Below are 20,940 nucleotides of genomic sequence, written 5' to 3'. Positions count from 1 at the left end.
TACTACTGATAAATCAAATTGATTTTCCTGGTCAAAAGCTGATACCCATTATTATCTATCAGATATGATGTAAGATATCTGCCATCACACTTTAGTCTAATGTATATTACTATAAAGATCATCCACTACATGTAGTCAATCACCGTCTTAGTGTCATCAAATTTGCTGATTTTTCTTGACGTGTGCTTTGAGATGATATTAAAAAATAATGGAATTCTTAAATGCATAACTCTGTATTTGTATACTCGAAAATGGTTTGTTCTTGTTATAAATAAACTAATATGTATCAAATTCCTTTCAAATTTTATCCATGTTTCCCTTTGATTTTTTTTTTAAATTTTGATTCCATGATTAATTCATTTATTCAATTTAGCTTAAAACCAATCTGAGAAGAAAATAACACCAAGATTCAAATATCCATCCTTAACTGAACACATTTAAATGAATACTATGCAATCATAGAGGAAAGTCAAATAATCCATATAAAAAACAAATATATTATTGAATAAGTTTAAGATCATAATGAGGTAGGCATGTACAGTATTATAATAATAGCATTTCTAACAAATATGTTTTATGATCTGTATCAATAACAAGTGTTTTGTTTATTTTCAGCTATGGAGGAGTTAGATGCTGATCAGAAAGCTTTATCATTCCAAGGTCATGTAGCACAGAGAGATATTGTACAGGTCAGACATATCATAATTATAGATATTGCCTACCTAGAGTTTGAATATAACATTTCATTTCCCTGACAGTTTTTTTATTCCCAAAGGGATTATATTTTTCCTGAGCGCTGAGGGAAAATATTCCTGAGGGAAAAATATAGCTTCGTAGGGAGTTGAAATGTATATACAGGTAATATCTGTTATATTATATAGTCTATGTAGATTCGCCATCAGATGCTGCATTCATCATCTGGCTCTCTGATTAACCCAAAATTCTTGCTGCAGCTCTGATCCATTTATGTCATGATAGGCAAATTTTGGAAAAATACATCAAGCGTGTTCTTCATGCAATGGACATGTAAACACAAGCGCATACATTAAGAAAACTACTTGATTATGCAACTTATAAGCAGTGAGTGACGTTACCTTAGTGAATATAAAATCACAGTTTACAATACAATGCAATTATATTCCATGAGGTGATGTCAAACCCTAGAATATAACAAAAACAATCCTTGCACCTATGGTCATGTGATGGCGTATTGACCTATCACTGATTGGAATCTACATAGCCTATGTAATATACACCAATAATTTACTTTTATCTGTGCATTAAGCAAATGTCTGGTTAAGTGATGATATATAACAGTGAGAGAGATGTATCCCCTGTTCCTACTATACCCTATAACATCAGTGGATGTAACATGAAAAGACAGAAGCTTGAAATTTACTACCTGTTTTGCCATAGATGTAGAGTTATGCTTGATTGAAGAATTGATTAATCCTCTCTTCACATTCAGTCTGGTTGGACAGACCCTTTAAAGCATGTCTTTAGCTTTGGTAAAGGTTGAATAATGTGCATTTTTATACTCCAGTATCATCTAATATTCCCAGTCTTTTAAAAAAAGGTATTTGTTTTATAAACTTTTCAACCACCTATTCTTCTGAAAATTTAAAATATCCAATATCTAGCACCCTCTGTCAGCAATATTTTGTTTTCTTTTAAAAGTGCTCTTTGAGTATTTATCGTAAAAATTCCAAAATTGGATATCAAGAAGCTTCAGACAAAGATTATATCCTGAAATTTCAGCCTTGTCCATGTTTTGAATAGTTTTTATATCAAACAAAAAAACCATTCAAATATTTTGTATTGATTGGCCACCTGATCAAAATACATTTTTAGTAAAATCACAAAATTTATCATGTGAAACACATTTTCATTTATATCCTCCAAATCATAACTGTTTTAGGGCAACAAACATTTGTATAATCTAGTAATGAATTGGTATAATGATAGTCCCATCATAACTGCTTTTAGGGCATACACATTTGTATAATCTAGTAATTAAATTGGTATTCATAGCCATGGGGGGGTGATTTGCCAAAACTAAAGACAGGCTTTAACCATTTATTCACAAAAGAAGAAATTTTCTATTTCTTTTTTCAATTCGTTTCAATTCTTTATTCATTCAAATTCAGATAGGTTTAAAGAAATATATTATGTACAATGCAAACAATTAGAAGTTCATGAAATGATACAGAGTAAAACATATCATGAATAAACAAAACATTGCCTTGATTTAATTATATCATTGAATGAAAGAGAACTTGAGAAAAAAAAGCACGGAGGCCTTGTGAGAATAAAAGTTCTCAAAATAAATTATTACACAGGCATATCCAGATCATTATAGTAACATAGGAAAAAAAACATCAAAAGGATATAAAATAGGGAGAACAAATATTTAGTACTTGGACAAGAGATAGCTTTTAAGACAATTTAAAAATAAATTAAGATTTGTTTTAGAGTGTATATTACATGTACGTGGTATGGAATTCCAAACGGTGGGAAAACTAAAGTGAAAATATTTTTTTGTGAAGGTTGAGGAAACTTTAAATAAATGAAAATCGATGTTTGTTCGAGTGTTAGAATTGTGAACATCGCTATTTACCTGAAACATTCGATGGTAATACATTTTGAAAATAAAAGAATCCAAGAACAGCAGCATAGTTCATATATAAGTCATAAACATTCAGTATGTTTAATTTTCTAAATAATGGTGCAGAATGTGCAAGATAATGGCTTCCTGTGCAAATCTGGACTGCTTTCTTCAGAAGTTTGAATAGTGTTTTTAGTTTTGATTGATTGCAATTGCCCCAAATTGGCATACAATATATTGAATAAGGTAATATTAAGGAATTATACAAAGTAAGCAGAGCAGATAGGGGTAAATAATGTCTGAGTTTAAATAAAATACTGATGTACTTTAATATTTTGTTGTTTATGTAGTCTAAATGGACCTTCCATTGCAAGTTTTTATCAACATAAATACCTAAAAAAAAAATTGACATCAACTGACTTTTTTAAAGGTTTTTAGTCAAGGGCTATGACAATATTTTCTTCTTCATTACTCACATTACTCTGAATTGCTATGAATTATGAAAAGTCCACATCTCACTTGAATGTTTCTTTTTAAATTTCTGTTTGTATTTTAGTTTGTGCCATTCCGTGATTACATCAGTGCAACTGCAGGGAATGTAGATCTAAGTCAGGCAAAGCTTGCCAAGGATGTGTTAGCTGAAGTTCCAAACCAGGTATTAGCCTTCATGAAGAGTAAAGGAATACCTCCTAAAGATGTTCCAGCATCACACCAATCTCTAAATGCTGCTACACCAACCGTGCCTCCCACTCAATAGACTGATCAATTATACATAGAGACAACAAACATCTGGCATCTCCTAAATTTTATATTCTCCCGTCTCGACTTCTTGACAACCTGGAGATTTGATTGCCCAAAATTCCCAAATACATTATGACTGCACTGCACATTAAATGATCACACAGCTCTAGGATTGTAGATGGTTAATATGATGCCTTATTTGTATAGTAAACCTGAATGAATTGTGACCAGCCACCCCAAAACCAACAATAAGTCGCCTAGGAAGGTTCTCTGTAAATAGCAAAAAATAGTGATTTAGTCTTGAAAAAGCAAAAATGTAAAGTTAGCTTATTTGAAAGAATAACTCTTCTTCTTCTTCACACTGTCAAAATTTCAAGTTGTAGGGTTGTATAGAAAACAAAATACAAGAGTTTCTTTGACACATATTTTTGAAGACTGCTTGGAAGTTCAATTGAATTTACACAGGGTGAACTCTCATGCTTGAGTGAACCCTGAACTTCAAACATTGTTTTCTCCTCTTCTCTTCTGAATCTGTCACTTAGATTCGTCTACAGTCAATCAATTACTCTTGTAGGTTATTGTTGATTAATTTTGATAAGTTATATATCATTCTAAAGCTTGGGATGTGCTTTTTCAAACTCGATAAGAATATAAGAATTCATTTTAGGTGACGTATTGTTGGTTTTGGGGTAACAGGTCACAATTTATGTTTCAATGATGAATTGATTTCTTTTAAATGATAAAATAAGCAAAATACAATAGAGTAAAAAAACACATGTATATGAGATTTAAATTCAACCCGGAGAGATATTATGTAAGCTGGAGATATGCCTTATGGTGAAGATTTATAGTCTCTGAATACATGCACATGAACATTTTTTAGCAGTTGATCTTTTTTAAGGATTTATACTTATAGCTGTATTTAAAGTTGATCAGCAGAGTTGAACAATTATAGTGCAAATGAAAATCAACTTTTTGATATGTACTAACAATCTAAAAACAAACCATTAATCAGCATTATTCATTTACATGGTACTTGCTGATGGATATTAATAAATAATAAACACCAATCACAAACAAGCATTTATATCACTCTTATACAAATTTATGTGTTGAAATATTGTAACATAGATGTTTTTATAGAGATATTTATGTGGTATTGGTGTTCTTTCAATCTTGTCATGCATTTATATCTTATTATGCTTTTTTATTCTCTTACTGGTACCTCTTTTCATGTGTCTTCAATTTTATCACTTGTTTGTTCACAGTCTTTCATAGTTAAAAAATATGTCAGAAGAATTTATTTTAACAATACCACATCATGTTTATTAAATGAGGTTCATCTTAAATTCAGCTTGGATGAGCAAATATTAATTTAAGCCTCCATGTGTTTGGCCCTGAATGGGAAGTTCACCCTGGCATTGTTTGAAAGATATAAATTGTTAAAACATATCAAAGATTAGATGAAAATCTATTAAAAATAACAGAATTATAGAATATCATATTTAATTTTGTGACATCACATGTGAAAAGCTTGCTCATATTTCATATCTATATAAATTCAAGTTACATATTCTAATGAAATTGAATATGTTTTAACCTACAAAGTCAATGGAATTAGAAACATTTCAAGTTTTAAAATTATTAAAAATAAGATCGGAAACATATTCAATGTGTTGATGTCTGAAATGTACATTCATATGTTATACAATAAATGAAATATCAATTCTTCTCCTTTATTAGTTTTCTGAAATGGTAACTTTTATATGTTAGATGCAGAAAGTCATTAATGTATAAAGTCATTACTATTACTCGTCATTTGTATTATGCAGTGTTTCCTTTTATATGAAATGGAATAAGACTAAGTTAAATGTAAATTTGTCATTAATATTGTGTTTTATGGTACATATGTTGATTGTACAGACATGTTGACATATTAGTTCATGCATTAGATTACTTAGAATATATAAAGATACATATCATAAATAATGATTGCTTGCTCCATGCCAATGATCAATGGCAGCTCCAGGAGCTGTATTGATATGGATATATGTTCAATTGATGGTTCTTAAAAAATAGAGGGGTCATATGTCCCTTACATCCCTGCAGGATCCACCACTTCTGTTCATTACTTTATATATAAAAGACCTGCCAACCAGTACATTTTTGGCGTATTTTACTACGTTTTTGCAACCAAAATATGACAGTACGTTTTTTCTTCAAAAAATATGCTTTTGTAAAAAAAATAATTAATTTTTTTTTCACAAATCGTAATTCGAGAAAAATCTTCTCTATATGTTTCTATTTCATAAAACTTACACCTATATGGATATTAGATCATTGTAATTTCATGTAACTTTTTTTTTTTTTCAATCATTTTGTTAAAACCAGGGTGAGATATACACACATTTAAAAGTTTTGGGGTTTTTTCATCTGCAAGAGCAGTGCACATTTTAGCTTGCATGCAGCTTGAGCGCCATGATGAGCGAATAAGCCACGCATTTGTTATGAAATACACTTTTTTTTTAATCACAGAATACCATTTTTCATTTCCAGAGGTTGGCAGGACTGTATATAGGACTGACCCTTAACTCTATACAAATGTGCCATTTTAAGCTCAAACATAACTAATTCATCTCTTTATTATGCACATACATCTCAAAAGGACTGCCAAAGAAATGGGAATGGGCCATGATCTGTCTCCCAGAATTCCCCAAATCTTTCAATATTTATAATTGTGCCTGTTTCTTTCTACTATTTCAATTTATGAATTTTTATAACGCAGTTTTTGTTTTTCTGATTTTGTTTTTGAATGTTAAATGCACATTGAATTTATGATGGAGTGTATTAAGAATGAAATGCATTATTTTGTATTATAAAACGGGTTCAAGGATGTAACCAATAGCGAGTGCAAGTCACGTATCCATGCTTTAATTCTATTGAATCTCTCAGCCATGCATTTTTTGTACAGCACTGTGTGTTTTGGGTGCATCATTTTACCATCAGAGTGTGAAAACCAATACGCCATCTCAAAGACCAGTTCTTCCAAAGAATAGGCTATGGCATACTAGATAGGCCTGTCATGTCACAATAGAAAGCAGGTGCAATCTCTATCTTTGGGATCCTTGAAAGTTTAGAGGGATTCAAACAACATTTCCACTACAAAAAATAAATACTGTTGACCAGTTTTATAAAACAAATAATGAACATTTTTATGTTTGTGATATTATGGATGATGCAAGAATTTCAGGTTGCCTTGTGCTTGTCGAATATTTATTGCAAACACACTCGTGTGCGATGTATCACCATGATACACTTATAAATGTGCATTATTTGTATGTTATTATGGCTGAAATGTCAGGAAACATGATTTGTTTGAATGTCTTAGGTATAAAGCATGATCATATTCAGTAGAGGAGAACCCTTGGACTGCAGAGGAAGACATTTAGTCAGGGGAGGGAGGAGGGGTGATTACAATCTCATTCCAGATCTTTGGCAGAATTAAAAAAAAAATACTGTGTACACTTATGTGATTAAACATTTTCTAGGTATTTAACTGAATCAACTGTTCATTTTTCTAAATACTGTTTCATTAGTTTGAAAGTATTATTGTCTATTAATGCTTTTTACCAAAGTTTGTGCCACATTCTTTTTACAGGAAGCCTGCAATAAAGGCACCATGCATCCTTCCTTTAATCCCTCTTTGTTTTGTCTTGGACTTATGGGAATGTTTATAATCCATCAAACAAAAAAATATGAGTTCCAAAGGTTTTATGCTCATCACATGCAGAGAATCAAATCGAGAGCTTTTCATGTTACATATTGTGTGAAATGTTTTATGTGGTTAAATCCCTCCCAACCCCCCTTTTTGGGGGGTTGGAAGTGCTTACAAATCTTTATTACAAATATTAAACATATGTGAAGCAATTAGTTGCAGAATTTTTATTGTAGTGTTTGGTCATCTCGCTATTATAAACTACAAATATCAAAATACCGGTACATTAAATTTTGTAATTGTACAAAGATGATGTACGTACATACATTTAAAGAAATAATGAATATACCCGGTATATATTATATGTCAGGAAAAGATGGTTCTATGTTGATATGTAATACTATTGCTACACAGACTGTCATACTTTTTCTTAGATGTATTGAAAGAAGATCATGTTATAGTAGAAAGTAATTGGAATGAGATAGTGAAAGAGAACTCCAAGGAGATATGATAGTGACTTATTGTAAAAAAAAATATATATATATATAGTGCAATGGCAGTATATGTGCATTCATATATCAGTCTTTTAGAACTGCCGTATTATCTACTTGTTGGTAGGCTGAATCACACACTAAAAAGCTTCTTGATACTATTACAATTATAATTTATCATACTTTATATACTTGTAAAGACACTCAAACAAAAACCACAATGTGATGTGGTTTATTGAAGACAGTACTTTTTTGTTTCATTTTGTCAGCCCCAGTAAGTGTCCTTCAGCCTTACTGAGTAAAGAAATGAACTGCATATTTCAACTTATGATAATATTCTAACATATTTGTAGATGTCTTTCACCCATAATAAAATTCCTTTCTTGAAACTCGAGATGTTTATGAACTTTATTGATAGTTGTGTTAACTTTTGATTAACTGACATTGTGAATAGCATCTTGAATGGGAAATACTACATTAGTTTTATGCTTCATTTCTAGACCATTATACATGTGATATTGTTCATTACTTTCTATTCACGATTACATTATTTTCATATGATTAAGATGGCTTCTTTGTGGTGCTGTTTTCAACTTCTTATCTAAAATCTTATGTGTACATAAATATATCTATGTGGAAGTCAGAAAACAAGCAGAATGGGGGGGGGGGGGGCAAAGCTTTAAGTTTAGTTGAAAAAAAAAAGTTTTCATCACAAAATAATCAGGGTTTTTTTTAAAAAACATTTTTAAATTGATAGTAGTTAAATAAATAATATAAAACAATCTTTACATAGAAGATTTTTCAAAGAAAACTTCGCAAAATATACTCCCTATTTTTAGTAACCAACAAATAATTATACATTAAATATTATATATAATTGTTGGTTCAAATTTAAATAATACTACTGACTAAACATAGTCACTTTTACGACGCAATTTAGTTGTTTCCGTGTATAAACCGCACCCAATATTTCACAATTATAAAGCGGGAAAAAAGGCGCGGTTTATACACCGGAAAATACGGTAGTCAAAAATTGGAATACATAGATTTTATCAAAGTGCAATTTTATTTCTAGCAATATCAATTATTTTGGAGTAAGAAAGTACTTAGAATTCAGCTTTTGTTTTTCAATGATAACGTTAATCTTGACAAAGAACTAAAGTGTGACACCATTTTTATTTCAGTACCACTAGAAAAACCACACACCAGATTTGACATGAAATAATTAATGGGTACTCAAGGTATGGATCAACACACGGATGCTTTGTTTCATGCTTTAAGCTTAACTGACTTGAATGGGGCTTGTATGAAGCTACATCTCCAGTTTACCATAATCTGCAATATTGTCTAAGAATGAAAATGGGAAATGGAATTTGTTTTCCACAACAGAAAAAAAAATCTGAGGTGGTTTGGATGATTGGTCATTAAATTCTAATTTAAAAACATACTGGCCCATATTCTGAACACTCATCTAATGTGGTTTTACTATGGATAGCTAATTGGTTACACAAATTCTTAACCATACAGGTTCAGCTTATTTGACACTCGGAATAACTGTTTGGGTAAAGAAGTTTTTATGCTATCAAAGCAAAAGGATACAGAACGGTAAACATGAGAAATATAATATTTGACATTTGTGTCTTCACATAATTTTATCACAGGGCTAGACTATGGCTTATCATTGTATGGGCCAGAGAGAGAGACTATTCAAATGTTCTCATTCCTGTTTGGTGAATATACACATCTACTCACGTAGGTAGCAAGCTCTTAATGGTCTAGCAGTGTTTCAATTTATCATCTAGTTGTAGCTCAATAGAAAATAAGATTTTATTTTTGTCCTTTTTGAGGAGTGCCAAGCAGTTAATCATTCTAGTTATTAAGCTAATTCTTTTATATTCATTCATAAATAAATGCAAACACTACAATATTTTACCTTAAATGAATTATGTGTTATGTTTAGTAATAAAATGAATTGAAATATAGGTCAATTTTCTTCAAGTTAAACCATATCTGTGGTTTTATTGTGTATAGATAAAATGATCAGAAGTTTATTTTGAGATCTGTGTTACATGCCATGATCAAATTTTTTTTCTACTGAATAAACCATTTTGAATTGAACTGAATTTACCCATATTCCAACTTCCGATTTTAAATCAACTCTAAATTGATCAATAGTACCAAAGATACTACAAGGGGAAGATCGGACACTTCGGCGATTTATTGAAACGCTCCATAAATGCGGAAGGGGAAGGGCGCCCAACAGCGTTGAGTACGTATACCTTCGCATATCGGCACACGACTGTGTATAAAACATATGGGGAAAATGAGAGTGGAGTTTGGAGGGCTCAAGGGTGGCTCGTGAAAATATTTCTACATTTTATTACCAAGAAACATCTGAAATATATTCAACTCAAATGTAAGGGGGGAAAATTTAAGAATTTTTTTTTTTTGAATTGTTTAAATAGTCTATCCTTCAACCCTTCGCCATTTCTCTCATATGTTTTGTACACAACCATCTTGCGATACACAAAGGTCAAAAATGGTTGTTACCTACTCAACGCTGTGGGGCGCTCTTCCCAAGCGTTTCATTACGCGGTCTATGTTCTTTCCGATCTTCCCCTTGTATCTTTGATAGTACATCATTGGAAATAATGTAATGAATTTAGTTGATCAAGGATCCGTTCTGGAAAAGACTCAAACTTTATGATCCAATGGTAAATTTCATTGAATCCTTGATTCTGATTGGCTGATGAGCATTGTTACCATGGTAGTTTTCATGGATGGCACAGTTACTGTAATAGTAATTATGCAATGGGGCCTTAATGTGTATTTTGCTGTTGTCACTGTGGCAAAAACTTTAAATTAAATTCAGACTACATTTCATGAGCCTTCAAGTCAGGTTACAGAAAGAAATCATTTTTCAAAACCATATTTTCAGTGGGAAGAACAATGAGAAAAAAATGCAAATATGCATTTAAGATCATTATCTCACCATATTTATTTATTCAGAGTGATAAGAGCTTCAATTTTCCAGGTATATGATATCACAAGACAAAATATTTACACCATACATCCATTTCAGAAGAATGTCACAAGTTTGACTTCTAAAATAAATCTATCATTAACTACTTTTGAAAGAAAAAACACTGGGAGAGGGGGTAAATCCTGACAGTTAATCTGTTATTAAGTGCATAATTTGTTTGCAAAACTTCAGATACAATGAGGTGTGTAAAGGCATCAAATCAGGTACATGTAGAGTATATATGTTATTGATGCAAATAATTATCTTAACACAGCTAATTTGTATAGTATTGTTTTACCAGATCCTGCGGAAACACCAGTCCTATATGAGTGTCTTCAAAAGTGGTGTACAATTGATACATTGTCTTTATGTAAACGTATTAGATTTATTTTTTTTTTACTGGATCATATCAGTAGTACTTGCCCATCTGACACCAAGCTACCTGTTACAGGCAACATACATCAACTTCACTTTTAAACTCAAGCATCAGTGACAAAATAATACAGAAATATTGACTGGCCTCAAGGCGATATATCGCCCAAACTGTATTTATATCGCCCAAGTCGTAGACGAGGGTGATATCAATTTAGTGTGGGCGATATATGTCTTTTCACCCCTAGGCCAGTCAATAATGCTATTATTAACCAAATCAGACATCTAGAGCAAAAATCATGAAAATGTAGATATTTTAGAGTTTAAAAATGGGAATCTACATGTATTTGTCATGCTAAGCAGACTGTGCCTCTGAACTTTACCATTGTGAAGTAATTGACATGACACTTCCCTGGCCTGGGGACGCAGTATCCAGCGCGTTGTCTCAACTTGACATACCGCAATGCATGGTTCAAGGCAGCATACAAAAAGCGTAAAACACCCGGATGTTAGCTCTGCCTTATTGCCAGCCACATTTCCATGCATTTTCTCATTGACTTTCCTGAGCAGGCAATAAATTTGTCTGTGGTTAAACAGATGAGAACTTAATGACCAACCACTTGATCCCAGTCTTAAGCAGGCAATAATGTATTAAAGTTGCCCTCCTCAGATGTCTGATATGGTTAATAATAAAGAATATTGTAACTCAGTGTCGGTATATAGCTTTTGCCATAACATATCATATTAGTATATTATAGAATGTATATTTAAGCTTAAACTTAGATTAGATAGTAAACAAACAATGGAATGCTGATATAAACTCTTGAAAAAAAATAAAAGAAATTGCACTAGACCTGAACATTTTATTTATCAAATCAATGGTAAAGACAAGAAGTCTATAAGCATATTTCTTGTCATTTGAAACTACTGAGCAATGCTTTCCATAAACGTACAGAACTCAAATATCTGGGAGATTAGTTCTACTCGAGACACATTTATTCTTATCATTTTATTCTTTACAATTCAATTCAATTCCATTTTAAAATTGAATTGTCTAAACATTAAAATGCAATGTAGACTTTTTTGGTTAAGACATATCTACTTTCACTGTTGAAATACATGTATGATACAATGAAGTAAAAAACAACTTCTAGACTTGACTGGAATAGAAATAATACAATCACTTTAAAGAAGTTTATAACTGAAGCTCTATTGTCAAGTTTTATAGATTTTGTGAAAAGCTACACATCCTTCCATATACATATATAATAAAATGCAAGTTCAAATGGTTGACTGGAGGTTCATCAAATTTGTTGCCACTCTGTTTCATGCAACCTTCAGTTGCCTGAAGAAAATTTGCCTTAAACACAGATGTATTTACTTTATCTTCAGAAATATGAATACTACCATGACAAATTTGGTATGAAATGAAAGAGCATGATAAGCTCTTTCACATAATTGGATGCCATTGGGATTAAAGTATATTTCAGGTGGAATTTTCTTAAATAAAAAAGTAATATTCATGCCAAATGTAGTTTGTTCGTTATTTTATTTTCAAACATCATTTCATAGAAATATAAAATGTAAAATCTTTGATTTATATTACACTTTCTATCATATGTCACCATTGAAAAAAAAATTGTAATAAAAACTATTTGTGTTGAGAAGTAACTAGCACAAATATGAAATATTTTTGTCAAGTTTTATTTTTGATTTGTCTAAAATATGAAGACTTTTTGGGGGAAATGACACCTAAATATTTTTTAGCACCTGATGACATAGCAATGTGATGAAAGGGCATGACATACTCACTTGTTTGATATCAAATTCGTCATGACAGCACAAATATTTATACAGTAAATTTTATGATGTTTAGCAAGCGAACAAATTTCACTATTCCATGGGTGTATGTAAACTTATGGCCTCAACTGTACTGAATATAAATATATAAGTGTGTGAAATTATACATGTACAACAGCTTTGGCAACTCTTTTATTTAGATATTTTGTGAAAGGAATGGATGAAGAGAATAATGGTAGGCATAGCTTAAATCAAGGTTCCCCCGAGGTATCTGTCCTTTGGAAAAATTGGTGATGCTGAAAAAAAAGTCTCTGTCGGGCAGATCGCTCTGGGGAACCTTGATTTAAGCTACACCTACAATGTACCACCTGTTCTCTTCATCCATTCCTTTCACAAATATTTCAATAAAAGAGTTGCCAAAGCTGTTGTGCATGTATGATTTCTCACATATAACATATATATATATATATACACTACCCTTTTTCATATAAGAAAGCTAAAATAATCAACTTCCAACATTAACATCTACTTAGTAATTTCTAATGTACATCTTAATCAATTACAAGAGAACTACCAAATAAATCGTTGCTCTTCTGGGCTGTTTGGCCAGTAAAATGGCCGATGGAGAAAGAGATACAACATGCCAATATTGACTAAACTGTACAGGATAAATTCAGTGATAATATGAAGATATGACCCAATATTCATGTTTAACCTATATATTAAGTATGGTATGATGAAATATCTAAATTCAAGAAGCTGTTGAGGTATGGTAGCTGCAAGGAGACAAATGAAGAAGACAAGCTGCCAGAGTTCACTCTTGTGGCAGAGCGAATCACGGATGGACCAACCAGCAAAGATGTAGCCAGGAATAAGAATTAATTTTACATACTCATGCCTCATAAACACACGTTGCCAGATGTAAAATACAATGTGACGATTGTCCGCAAGAAGAAAGGGATGCACAAAGGTGCAATGGTAAATGGCTAGAGACATTGCAGCAATGATGCTGAGGTATGTGATAGGATGGTAGACTAGACTTTGGAGGAACCTCCAAGCTTTGCTAATAGAAACTGAAAATGGCAAGGAAAATCCAGCTGTGAAAGTTGCAAAATAAAAGAGTTGTGGAAAGTTCAAGGTTGCTTGATGGTTACTTCGATCCCCAACAACAATTCCCTTATTGATATAAACAAAGGCCACAAAGCCAATGGTGACAAACATATATGGCCATATGAGTGCTGCCAATTTGAAGATGTTTGTCATTGATCCTATGAAGATAAGCCCTCTTTGAACAGCAGTAACAAGGGCATCCAAGACAGTCTCACTTTGAGGAGGCTTCTGTTTGGCATTCTGATTCATGAGTTGTGCTACGGATGTACCTGCCATGAACACAACCCATACAATATTTGTCTGCCGGAAGAAAAAGGCATCAACAGCTAAGATAGATGCCATTAAGTGGTTGCCACGGATACAGAAGAAGTACGCAAGAAGAATGAAGAAAGTAGAGCCAACGTCAGTATAGTACAGGAAGATGAAAAAGTATAGAAGAGGAAATGATGCCAGCACCACAGCAGTTAAAATGATTTTCACCTCATCAGTACGCTGTATATAAATAAAGAAAAATACAATAGAAAGTCAGTTTCATGGTAACTTTTCACATTCCCTTAAAGCAACCGCACACCTTACGATCAGTCTGTGACTGATTTTGGAATAACACATAGGATAATTTGATGCTAATATAAGACATGGAATATCTTCCTGTGTAATGTTCGAAATCATTGTACGAATACATATGTTCAAATCTGTGACTATGCTATCATCCTTCTTAGAATAAAAGCAAATCTAATATCCAGTCGTAATGACGCAGTCGTACGATTGGCTACGATTTGAAACTAAATTGGCCTTTACTCCAAAATAAAGGCTTGCAATCTTTCAAACTGGTTATATTAGTATTCTTTCAATTAATTTCAACCTGTAATATTGTCAGAAAATTAGCAGAATGCAATTTGTTCCAAAATCGGATCACGAGCAGTTGTAAGGTGTGCGGTGGCCTTTAGATGACTTCACTTGGTTTCATAATTGAGAAGGCATTAGGACTCGGTTGGTATAGCACTTGTCTCATAATTTGGTAACCCAGGTTTGAAACCAAACCATAGTTCCCTTTAATTTTTAAATCCAAGTGTCCCAAGACTTGTCATAATAACAAATGCACAATTTTTACATCACGTTTACAATCAGCAAATAAAATTTAACACTTTTCATGGCACTGAACTGTTATTGCAATCTTGTTATGATAACAAGTTTTATGAAACTGTCCCTTGGTCCCTGAAGTAGGACATGCAGATCAGCTGGATAAAGATTCAATGCTCTATTTGGAATCGGGTGAAATAATCAATAGAGGAACATTGAGTTATAAATTTATCAATATCAAATGCAAAGCCATACCAGGTAATCATACAAAATTAAAAAAAGTATGCATGCAGTAGCAAAAAACAATGTGACTATTGATCCTAAAAACATGTGTTCTAAAGGGAAGTCCTCTCAAACAAAAACAAAATTATTTGAATAAGAAAAGAAAAATCACACAAGCATAATGCTGAAAATTTCATCAAAATGAGATGTAAAGTTGACATTTAAAACAATTCTGCATATCCTGATCGGTAAACAAATGACTCTGAGGGAGCATATCACGTTACCCACTATCTCCACCATCTCTTCATCATAATGTCAAGCAAGTTTTGACTTTTCCCTGACAATTTTGAATTAAAAATTGTCAAATTACAAAAAAAATTGAAATATTGTATAATTTATTCAATGTAATAAAAAGAAATGAGTGATATCATTAACTTGTAATTATTAATGACCATTTTATTATATTCTCTCATTTACATATCACTTTGATGTGGTTGTGCATATAACTGTTTTGTGAAAAATAAATGAAGTTTTGAAATGTCATAGCTTACTTATTTTATGATATTATTTGAACTACATTTTTTTGATTTTTCAACTTTTATTGAAACAAATTTTGTTGAAGTGGACTTCCCTTTGATCAATGATGAGCTAAATGAATTGATGTAAAACCTGAGTGTATCTCACATTTTTAGGTTGGTGGATGGCCCGTAGTACATGGTAGATAACAAATAGACATCCAACTGCAAACAGGACATTGAGGGATCTAAGAACAGTCACAGTACAGATGTCTATCATAGGAGACTCAAGAAGAGCTGCAACGGGTTTCAAAAGGCCCACAGATGAAAGATAGAGTCCTGGCAAAGTGGTTATTTTAGAGTCCCACTACAATCATAAATGACAAATAAAGGTTAAAAAATCATTTACTGTACATCCTAATGCAGGCAAGTATCCACTAGAGAAAGACACAACTCAACATGAATACTAATAGTGATAAACATTGTTTGTTTCCTCTTCTATGTATTTTGATTATGATTTTACCCTATTTTTCATATTGACAGATTCATTTTGAAGTAATATAATGCATTTTGTCACTTTTATTTCTGAAATCTTCTATACAGGGTCTTACAAGTGCCTTATTAAACAAATTCTACAACTGCTTAGATTCCAGTGGAGATTCCTGGAAAGTGTTAAAATGTGGACCATGCATCAAGCTACAAATTTATTGATACTCCTAACACAGCTTAGCACTTTGGTAAAGAGTCAATGTCAATTATACTCAATTGTCATCTTACATTCCCATCTCACAAAAGTGTGGTTGACTGTTCAGTTTTCCTTCAATCCATGATTCAATGTAAACAAAATATATTATGATTTTTTTTAATCAGGCACCCACTTCAAGTGGTGTTTTCTTTAAATCAGGAATCATTGAGCAATGATCAATTTGATTGGATATCCTGGATATCTATCATAGAGATTATCTCTTGAATATTAATTATTTCAGCCCATTTAATATGACCATCAGTAAAGGGTAAGTGCATCCAAACAAAAAGTGGAATTGTATAAATAAGAGGATAAAGCAAAAAAAGTAATGCTGGAAATAAAATCATAAATGGATGTAAAATATGAGCCTCATGAGCCAAATTTCCACATATTTTTAAAGTTTATGCAAAGTAGAGTCGATGATGTCGCACGGTATGTACAAATGTAGAATCATTTCAATTCTTGGCAGGTTTGTCAATAAGAAGACATCTGGGCCCCATCTTACAAAGAGTTACGATTAATCCCATCGACCTCAAGTATATGGACAGCCATCAATGTCATAATTTTTTCTTCAGGAAATTTGCACACAATGTCCTTTGTTAACAAAGAGAAGCCTTGTGAATATTCAAGAAAATAATGGATGTATGATTATACATCATAATTGAACACTCATTTTAGATGTTGACATTAATGGCTTTCCATAGCTATGGTTGTTTGACTCAATCAAAACTCTTTGTACATGTACGACGGGGCCCTGAAGTCATTGTATAAAAAAGGTTGGAACAGGCTTAGCAAACCCATGTCTTAATAGGGGTACTGACTCTGGGCTGAAAATAATAATAAAAAGAGTAAAATTCACCAAGCAAAGCACTGCTAAAAATTTCATCAAAATCTGAAAACAAATTACATAGTTATTGAATTTTCAAATTTAGCAAAAAGATTTTGGTAAAACATGCCATGAATATTCATTAGCAGGAGTGATGATGTCATCATGTCCCTACTTTCCAAGGTCCACCCACACAAACGCAAAAAGTTGATTTGAATTTGAATTTCATCTAAATTTTAAAATAAGAAAGTAAGGACATCTTTATTTTTGCTTAATTTCATAAAACAGTTCTATACAAATCCTTGTAGGTATGCTAATGAGGGGACTGATGACATCACTCATTCACTATTTCCTTTGTATTTCATCATATGAAATATTCATTTTTCTACTTATTTTCCTGAGAAATAAGGTTCTATTCCTCCCCATACATACTACTACCATTGTTATAACATTTGATGGTTCACTTAAGTTGGTGCTTACTGTCAAATTGGTAAAAAGTGAAGTATTGTATAATTTAAACAATAAAAGAAAAATGACAGAAATAGTGAATAATGGACATCATTGACTTTCTCATTTGCATGTCACTGAGTTTTGCAGATAACTGCCTTGTGAAAAAGAAGCAAAACTTTAAAATGTCATAACTTTCTTATTTTACATCAAATTTTGATAAAATGTTCAGTGTTATGCTTGATTGATTTTTCTGTTGATACAAATCAACATTTCTCTTGGGTGGACTTGACATTTTTTGCAAATTTAAGTAAAATCTTACAATTTTCTGAAACTTTCTCATTTTACAAAACATATTTTGATGAAAATGCAGCATTGGGCTCACTTGATTGTTCTCTTTTAAATTACAGAAAAATATGTCCCACTTCTTATGTAATTTTTCACAAAGTTTTTATACAGAATTTCATCTATCAACATGTCTGGCTATTAAAGGAATTATTTCTAGGTCAATTAACTGGAAAGTGAAGAATATAAATGAGTAGTAATTCAATAGGTAATGGTAAAGTAATTTCATTCATTGCATTTGCAAATCTGCCTTTTTCTTTGTAATGTTGCATCAAGAAATCATTTTGGTCATACAGTGCACTCTATAAACATGGCAGACCTTTATTAATTTGCATTTCTGTCGCGTTACTTATGATTTTCAAAAGTTTGATTCATTAATTTAAAGACAAAAATTGAAGAGCCCCAACGGGGGGATTTTGCATTGTAAGTCCCCTAATGGTGGCTGCACGATAGCGAGCCGTCTGTGTACAAGGAGAAATTAAAAAATAATTTATTTTTTTAAAACTCCTCGAAACAGAAGGTTGCCAGCTGTCACTCATTCAATGAACAAGGTTATGATATAACCTTGTTCTCAGTTACATCCCCATGTGTGGCAAAATAATGGTGGCAATTTTCGCTTAATTTCTCTTTTTGTATGGGACAAATGCTTGATTTTCTTACACTGTCAGTTTTCAATACAGCTATTCATCATATAACTTGGCACTTATGTAAATTTAATTCTTTAAAAATAGAGATTGAAAAATGAAAATTTTCTTGCCATATTACTTTCCACCAATAGAGGGCGTACACAAAAATATGCCCAAAATTCAAGTTTTTGAGTGCTCTGGTGAATACAAAAATCATTCCCAAGTTACTTATGAAAAATAAATTGCAACTGTATGGAAATTAGTAATTTTGGTCACAAAAGTGATATTTTAATGATTTTTCAAAGTGTGTATTATGTACAGCATTGGCATACCATAGTCCTACCTGTAGATTCCCCACAGGCAGGATGGTTGCAGTGAACAAGTGCCAGCTGTCAATCTCTAGTAAGTTCTAACTCACACTAACGTAAATTCCAGTATATGGGACTGGAATGAAACACAATTTAGCCATTACCTCTCCAAATGATCCATTGCAATACCTCTGAGCTTGTGGAATGTGGAAAATTTCATCCATATACGGCAATGGTTGCGTTTTATCTACTTCTGTGAATATCATGAGCGTCACAGCAACATGAAGTGAAGCTACGAAAAATACGAACACATCGTTAAACTGAGCCATAATTTTCCGAAAAGCTTGGCCTAGCACTACGGTACACGTATCTGAGGCGCAGGCGCAGCAGGTGTCGAGGTCCCCGGGCGGGGTGGGGCAAACGTTGCCCCCCCCCCCCGGGTTGCCCCCAACTATATGTGGGGGTATATGAGTTACAAAAAATGATTAAAAACCTTAATTCTATATGCAGTAGCTGAATGTAGGCATGTTATGCCTCTGTATCATTCAGTTCTATATAGGGTTTTCCTCCTGAAGATGGCTGGCTCACTCCGGGAACAGGGCTTTCGTAGTCATATTTTATTGGCTCATTTTTCTATCCAGGGCAGCTTCAAAACTGTGCACACTGTGGGGCAGTGACAACATCATTATTTAGGCTATCAACGGAATGTGCACTTTACAGAAGAAAACTAGATAGATTGAGAGCGAGAAAAAAATGAAAGAAAGGAATGACAGAGAGAGAGAGAACCGAGAGTGGGAGAGCTGAGAAAACTAATTAATACAAGAGAGCCGGGTGGGGGGGGTGGGGGGACAAGTGAGACTAGGGAGAAGTGTGAGAGAGCAGGGGGCATAGAAATAGAGGTATAGGAATGTAACAAACGATCAGGGATCGAATAGAGAGCATATATTCTCACAACTATACAGCCACTGGAGGAGTTAACTGGATTTTTTTTTAATCTTGAAATTAATTCCCCATTGATCGATGAGCATGGGTGTCGATCACGGGGGGGGGGATATATCCCCCCAATATTTCAAGTTGGGGGAATGGCCTGTATTATCACCCCCCAATAATTCAGGGTAGAAAAATTATAATAATGATGATGAAAAAATGAAAAGTTTGATCATGATGATTATAGTGATGATTATAGTATGCCATCATTCAGTTTGTTTCCCTCGCAATTTGTGTATATTGTTATTAAATAAAAACAATCTTTTTCAGGACTATTAAACAGATGGGTGGAGGTTTAAGATGAAAAAGAATGAAATGCATGTGATACTTTTTAACACATAACATAAAAGGACCCCAACGAAAAACAACTTTTGTTGATAGGGTGTTCCATCCCACCAGTGGTGAATAAATTAATTTTAATAAATCAATTAATTCAAAAGGGTGGTAAAATAAACGGGAGTAAAAGGGTGAAAGATAAATCATCTAAGGAATGACAGTAAGCCCGATGGCGCACGAGAAGCCACACAGTTTGTAATTTGTGCTAGTCTTAATTGGTCCGAATCTGTATGCTCGCATCATTTCTGTACCAAAAAACCCATACTTTTCATGATTAAATAGGTGAATAGAATGTCCCGTTTCAGTTCTAAACCTCAAAGGAACTCCCGCTTTGATTTGCAATAATCGTTTGTTGGATATATATATTGTCCTTTATTAAAAACTTCCATTAAACTTGTCTTTTTTCCAGATCGAAATATCAAAATTTTCAGCTCGCGCTTTGCGCTCGCATCTGTTGTTCTAGATACCCATCTTAATCATTGGTACCAAAAATGCTTAGAATACCAAGCTTTCAGGTCAGAATATAAAGAAATTTCAGCTCGCTCTCTAATGAGATACATGTATCTATCCTCCTCATGAGTTAATACAAACAAACCTAAACAGGTACATTTTTCCCGTTTTCATGTCATACTAAATAAATTTCAGCT

General features: G+C 32.7%; 2 protein-coding genes across 2 annotated transcripts in view; one reads left to right on the top strand and one right to left on the bottom strand.

The window, feature by feature from the left end:
- LOC121410107 (copine-8-like) overlaps positions 1–7,941 on the top strand; it is a 28,042-nt gene extending 20,101 nt beyond the window's left edge. Inside the window, exons 16-17 of the mRNA XM_041601983.1 lie at positions 616–689; positions 3,162–7,941. Of these exons, the coding sequence (XP_041457917.1) occupies positions 616–689; positions 3,162–3,362 (275 nt within the window). The 3' untranslated portion in view covers positions 3,363–7,941. The remainder of the gene's footprint in view (positions 1–615; positions 690–3,161) is intronic.
- A 4,775-nt stretch (positions 7,942–12,716) lies between these two features.
- Positions 12,717–19,362, bottom strand: LOC121410106 (putative Dol-P-Glc:Glc(2)Man(9)GlcNAc(2)-PP-Dol alpha-1,2-glucosyltransferase). The gene is made up of 3 exons (XM_041601982.1): positions 19,135–19,362; positions 15,843–16,040; positions 12,717–14,348 (listed from the first exon to the last, which is right to left on the bottom strand). Exons 1-3 carry the CDS (start codon positions 19,297–19,299, stop codon positions 13,317–13,319), a joined length of 1,395 nt encoding a protein of 464 aa, XP_041457916.1. The 5' UTR covers positions 19,300–19,362; the 3' UTR covers positions 12,717–13,316.
- Positions 19,363–20,940: the final 1,578 nt, after the last annotated feature.

The sequence above is a fragment of the Lytechinus variegatus genome, chromosome 3 (assembly GCF_018143015.1).
Source record: "Lytechinus variegatus isolate NC3 chromosome 3, Lvar_3.0, whole genome shotgun sequence".
NCBI classification, from domain to species: domain Eukaryota; kingdom Metazoa; phylum Echinodermata; class Echinoidea; order Temnopleuroida; family Toxopneustidae; genus Lytechinus; species Lytechinus variegatus.
Note: the sequence above shows the minus strand (reverse complement) of the source record. Positions and strands in the feature narration are given on the sequence as shown.